The following is a 6,487-nucleotide window of genomic DNA, read 5'->3' as shown; positions in this document are numbered from 1 at the left end:
TTTTTTTAAAAATCAATTTAAACTGATCTTTATCTCTTAATTATTAACTAATTTTGGTATTTACTTTCAAATTTTCGTAAAAAAAAGTCTTACTGAGAATAAAGTATTATTTTGACTAAAGAAAATCTGAAAGCAAGAATAAAATAAATGCTATGTCACGTTTTACACTAATGATGAAAAAAAATATACAATATAAGTAGAAAATATTGCATAAATAATGATGAATAGCGAAGAAAAAGAAGAGAGGTTAGTAGAAAATTAAATAAAATAAAATTAATAGGGAAAGCAAATGAAATGAGAAGCGAAGGAGAGAGTGAGAGTCAGATTGCAGAAAAAGCAGAGACTTTGAGACTCTGAGACTTCACAACGCCTCCCTTTTCCTTCTTCTCTCAGATCGATTCTCTTTCTCACTCTCTCAACTCTCAACCTTCTTCAAAACCCCCACAACTCACTTTCTTTTTCTTCTTCTTCTTCTTTGTATATACATACATACATACATACATGTACATGTATCTTCACTGAAACGTCCTCGATTCTCTTGCGAGCTTCTGCTTTAGACAACATGATACATTCCGCTGCTTCATCCATGGCCTCACCCCTCTGCACGTGGCTGGTGGCAGCTTGCATGTCAGTCACGTGCCACGCTGACCGCGCCGGGACTCCAAAGGCAGCGCTTCGCTCATCCAAGAGGTCAAGGAGGACGAAGGCGCTGCCACCAAACACCTCCCAATTGAACATGAGATTGATTTCTTCGCTCTACGGATCCAGCATTCAGGGACTCATAAGCTCCTTCGAGCCCTGCGATGACTACTGCAACACTCACAATGCCTTCTCTTCTCTCTTTCGATCCACAACTCCCAATCGCAGACACACCCGTCTCAATAAACTTGCTCACTCTGGTAAACTTTTTTTTTTTTTTTAATTTTCCCCACTTAAATCACCTCAAGTTAAGATATTTCTGGTGCTTTTTGCAATTTTAATCTGTACCCCGTACTGGGTATTTCAATTTGATTCATTTATTTAATTTTCTTATATTAATATAATAATAATAATAGTTTTTTTATTATGGTTATGAAATCTGGGTTCTGATTTTCTGGTCTTCTGAAGGATGTGTGTGTGTATGTGTGGCTTTTTTCCCTTTTTTTCTGAATTACTTAAAATGCACAAGTGTTAGCTTGGATCTTTGTCTTTTGGTTGGTCATCCTAATAAATGGGGTTGCTTGGTGGTTTAGTATGGAGGGTTGTTCTACCTGCTCTGTTTAACTGTTTTGAGGGTACGGTTTATAATATTAGGAGTATGGGGGTAGTTGTTGTTCTTTCTTTGCTGAGGTTGATGGTGCACCTGTGTCACTTAATTAGGACATGTTGCTACAACACTATGCCATTGCCCATGCTTTTTGCTTTCATTTCCCATTCCTACTTCATTTCCTTGTATTTATCGTACACTCAGGTATCTACATAAAGTTCCCATTAAATATTGGTTAATGTTCGCATCATCACTTTGAATTTCTTGCAATCTCGTTGAGGTAGTTCAGCATATTCACAGAATCAACTCAAACAAAAATAAATTTCTTTTGACTTTTATTTTTATTTTTTTTTTGCTTTTCTTCATGAAAATAATAATCACACTGAAGTGTTCTGAAGTTAACTACTATGTAAATATCGCCCCCACGTGGGATTACCTCTCTCTCCCTCTCTCTCTCGTTTTTTGTTTCTCTATGTAAAATAATGGAGGTAAGTTATGCCTTTGTCATAAGCACACATAAGCAAGTCAGAGGCTCCTTTTTTTTTTTTCCCTCAATTTTTTTTTTAAATTATCATGTAAAATAGATGATTCTGGCACAAACTATCCACAAGTTATTTTTGCTCCTAGTTCTTTAGTATGTTTTTAACACACTGGACAAGTCTACTACTGCTGCATGCATGTCCCTGCCTGATGGGTTCTAGTATTCAGTGGTCTTGAGTGTTTTGATTTAAAGCAAGGGATATAAGTTGGGTCTGATGAATTTTTCGAGGTTTCATAGCATTTTTGTTACCATAGTCTTAGAATTACTACCTTGGATAAACCTAAGCATATTTTTGTTAATGGCTGGGGTTGCATTTCCTGCTCAACATTAATGTGCACCAAGGGTATGTTCTGTTAGGGGTTAAAAATGGGTTGGGAATTTACAATGGATGTGGCCCATGTGTAATTTCACTCATAGAACTTATTGTAAAAATTTCACCCCATTTCTACTTCCCAAAAGAACATATCCTTATCATGATCATTGGAAACTACACATGCATCATGTTGAACTATAAGCTGTGGGCCGCTCTTTCTTTGTATGCTTCTGATACGAATTTCTTGAATGATAGGCAGTTGCATGCAATTTTTATTATTGCTGACTTATTCCTCTGAATTGCATAACTATAAGGTAAAACAATGGCTGTAGCTGTGGAACCTGCACATGAAGTCACAACAACGAAAAAACCTCCTACAAAACAAAGGCGAGTAGTTGTGACCGGGTTGGGCGTTGTTACACCTCTTGGTCACGAACCAGATGTTTACTACAACAATTTACTTGATGGTGTTAGCGGCATTAGTGAGATCGAGACATTTGATTGTGCTGAATATCCAACGGCAAGTTATATATAATTGAAATTGTATTTTTTGTTGTCTGTTGTAGCTTTTGGTCTGAATATTCTATGTTTCCAGAGGATTGCTGGTGAGATCAAGTCGTTCTCCACCGATGGCTGGGTTGCACCAAAACTTTCGAAGAGAATGGATAAATTTATGCTCTATTTGCTAACAGCCGGTAAGAAGGCCTTAGTTGATGGTGGAATTACTGAAGATGTAATGGATGAGTTGAATAAGGAAAAATGTGGGGTTTTGATTGGCTCAGCAATGGGTGGCATGAAGGTAACCTTGTCTTACTTTCATGTTGAGATACAAATCTTGTAAAACCAGCTGGTGTTGTGGACTGAATTTAATGCCACTGCAATCCAAATGGAGCAGAAGAGTGTGCTATATTTTCAACCTTGTGCCCTTGTTTTATTGACTATGATTTTTGGTGCTTTTTCTATTGAGCAGGTTTTTAATGATGCCATTGAAGCTTTAAGAGTATCATATAAGAAGATGAATCCTTTTTGTGTACCTTTTGCCACAACAAATATGGGATCTGCCATACTTGCGATGGATCTGGTCTGTTGTTGCATGGACACCATAAATTGGTGTTTTGTTTCGTACCAAGCTTTTATTTTGGCTATGTTGTCTTCAGAGTCTAACAAACATTGTTATCTTTTATGGATTACAGGGATGGATGGGCCCTAATTATTCAATCTCTACAGCTTGTGCTACAAGTAACTTTTGTATATTGAATGCAGCAAACCACATCATAAGAGGTGAAGCTGTAAGTATTCATGCTTTGATATTACTCTCATGATGGTGAATTTTTCGTATCCAATATTATACCTTCTATTTATTTATTTATTTAACTTTTTTTTCCTGAGACAGTTTGGTGTAATGATATGGTCATTGCATCAAAATGTATTGATAAATTTAATATGAAAATATTCATGCAGGATGTGATGCTTTGTGGTGGCTCAGATGCTGCTATTATACCCATTGGTATGATCTCACCATTGATTCTTTTTCACCTGCATACGGTTATCGTGCCATAAATCTAGCTGATATGAATCCACTAATCATTGGTACAGGTTTGGGAGGTTTTGTGGCATGCAGAGCCCTATCACAGAGGAATACAGACCCTACCAAAGCTTCACGCCCTTGGGACATTGTAATACAACACCTGCTCATTCTTTCTGCTACTCACCATGTTTTGTATTGCTGAGGCTTTCATCATTTTTTATTTTTGAAATAATACGACTATAATTATAATGAAATTTGATGACCAAGTCTTGTATCCTTTCTTGTAATCTGAACAGCATAGTTTATTAAAAACTAACGTTACAATGGTCACAGATACAACTTTTCCTTTTGATCACAAAAATGCTGTCTTCTATGGATATGAGCTATGGCAAATTCAGTTTTTCTAATTAGGCTGTTTATGATATTCCAGAACCGAGATGGATTTGTCATGGGGGAAGGAGCTGGAGTTTTACTTTTGGAGGACTTGGAGCATGCAAAGGTACATGAAATCTGATCTAATAATTTTAGAACAGAACATCCCTTATGAAATGACAGTGCATCTTTTGATATTATTACTGCAGACTCGTGCATGTAATTTATTTCGTTTAGTGCATCCTTCAGTTCCTTCAAACAGTATTAAAGGACTTCATACATCTGTTCTCTCTTGAATTAGGATTGATTTTCAGGCTGCTGCTTGTCATAAAAATTCACCTGTTACTTCTCACATCAAATCTGCGCTTGACATTTGTCTTGCAACTGAATCAAATGCATCTCTTTTACATTGCAGAAAAGAGGTGCAACCATATATGCTGAATTCCTTGGTGGAAGCTTCACCTGTGATGCATATCATGTGACAGAGCCACGTCCCGATGGTAAAATATCAAATCCTTTACTAGCAAAATTTAAAGCATTTATATGCATGCTATGATTACCATGCTTAAAATCCGAAGAGAACAAGGCAAAATAATGTGACAAGGGTATTCTTATATATTTAGAATTATGTGTGCAATTTGCTGATGGTTAGGGTTAAGTATTTAGAAATATACTATATGTTGCATTTTTCTTGTTTGGCACTGGAATTTCTTCTTCAGAGATCGTTATGGAATTTGAAACTGCATGTTGCGATCATGACTTGTCTCGACAATATGGACCTGGGATTTAATAATATGCATATATTAGTGGACCTAGTAATCCTAGTCATAATTAGTATCTGCTTGTACTTTACCACATTTCCTTTATGATTCCATTCGGACTCTTCTTTGAGTATTCTATGACTTGACAAGGAATGATTTGTATCTCCCTGCGGAACTTGCATTCATGTTTCTTTACTCCATCTTAAATAGGAGCTGGCGTTATACTTTGCATTGAAAAGGCATTAGCTCAGTCTGGAGTATCAAAAGAGGATGTGAACTACATAAATGCACATGCCACATCCACGCCTGCTGGTGATCTTAAGGAGTTCCAGGCTCTGCTTCATTGTTTTGGTCAAAATCCTGAGGTACATCTATCTTTTTAAGTTACACCACTATTAACATTGTTATCTTGGTGATCAATTCTATGGCAAACATGATCTCTTGTTCTTCTGGAGTTCATGTTGAGTAAAACACTGGTACTTCTGATATGGTCATCCATACTATTGTCTCTTGTTTTTTCAGCTAAGAGTGAATTCTACAAAATCTATGATTGGTCATCTACTAGGAGCAGCTGGTGGCGTGGAAGCTGTAGCAACAGTCCAGGTAAAACCCAATGGATCACTTAGTTCGGTACCCCGCGTTTTGTGACTAAAATGGTCCTGAGGTTTGCTCTCTCTTTATACAGGCAATTAGGACAGGGTGGGTGCATCCCAATATCAACCTGGAAAACCCAGATCAAGGAGTGGTAATGTTTCTTGTTGCATCATTCCATCCTTCATTTCAAAATTTTAATTTTAATCTTTTAATCTAACATGTCCAAATTGATGAGAAAAATTCAGGATGCCAAAGTGCTTGTGGGATCAAAGAAAGAGAGACTAGATATCAAGGCTGCCCTATCCAATTCATTTGGTTTTGGGGGCCACAATTCTTCAATCATATTTGCTCCGTATAAGTGAATGAATACATGTTTCAGAATAATACCTTCCCTACCATTATACAGAAGGTATGTCTCTAAATATATCGTCCTAGTACGAGAAACATTTAATTTGGATGACTGTGGATGTTCCTTGAACATGTATTAAATTGTGTGTTGTTTTTATGTTAAGTTACTAAGGTAGCCAGGCAATTGTTACACGCATGATCAAAGTCATGAATTGGATGAAAATATATGTGGAAATGGTTGGAGCAGAAACTCTTGAGGACATTGTTAAGAGATGGTTTCGTGGTTTAGATTGTCTGGCCGAGATACATGGTGGAGCCGGTTCTATCCACCGATGAAGAACATGAATGGCTGCTATTGCCTTTATAGAGTAGGACTTGACCCACTTTGATGTGACTCTTAAACAAATCCACTTGGCAGTATATATAAGCTCTTCTGTTTTATTTATTCCCTATGTACCCAAATAGTTTGTGCAATAACAAATTGCAATTTATTTTTTCGCTGCCTTGTTCTATTGCCCTTAAACCAGACCATTTAGGGAAAAGGGGATGATTTTAATCTCTCAGGAAATGCCCTCTTTAGTTTTATTATTATTATTGGAAAATAATACTCTTATTCTTTTTTCTTGTGCTCTAAATATCAAAGACAAATAACGTTTTCTTTAAAATAGATCTCAATTTATATTCCAATTGATGTTAGATATTATCTTCCATCATACAATATCTTTGGTTTTTCCTTAACAGCATCAAATTGAGATTTATTTGCCGCCTTTCTATTAAAGGTCAG

General features: G+C 36.5%; 1 protein-coding gene across 1 annotated transcript; it reads left to right on the top strand.

Moving 5' to 3' along the window:
- Positions 1-219: 219 nt before the first annotated feature.
- On the top strand, positions 220-6,200 carry LOC112696350 (3-oxoacyl-[acyl-carrier-protein] synthase II, chloroplastic). The gene is made up of 14 exons (XM_025749083.3): positions 220-899; positions 2,415-2,620; positions 2,696-2,899; positions 3,071-3,181; positions 3,294-3,389; positions 3,562-3,607; positions 3,697-3,776; positions 4,059-4,127; positions 4,416-4,500; positions 4,972-5,126; positions 5,284-5,364; positions 5,447-5,506; positions 5,601-5,764; positions 5,868-6,200. The coding sequence occupies exons 1-13, from the start codon at positions 563-565 to the stop codon at positions 5,715-5,717; spliced, it is 1,647 nt and encodes a 548-aa protein (XP_025604868.1). The 5' UTR covers positions 220-562; the 3' UTR covers positions 5,718-5,764; positions 5,868-6,200.
- Positions 6,201-6,487: the final 287 nt, after the last annotated feature.

The sequence above is a fragment of the Arachis hypogaea genome, chromosome 1 (genome assembly GCF_003086295.3).
Source record: "Arachis hypogaea cultivar Tifrunner chromosome 1, arahy.Tifrunner.gnm2.J5K5, whole genome shotgun sequence".
Lineage (NCBI taxonomy): Eukaryota > Viridiplantae > Streptophyta > Magnoliopsida > Fabales > Fabaceae > Arachis > Arachis hypogaea.
Note: the sequence above shows the minus strand (reverse complement) of the source record. Positions and strands in the feature narration are given on the sequence as shown.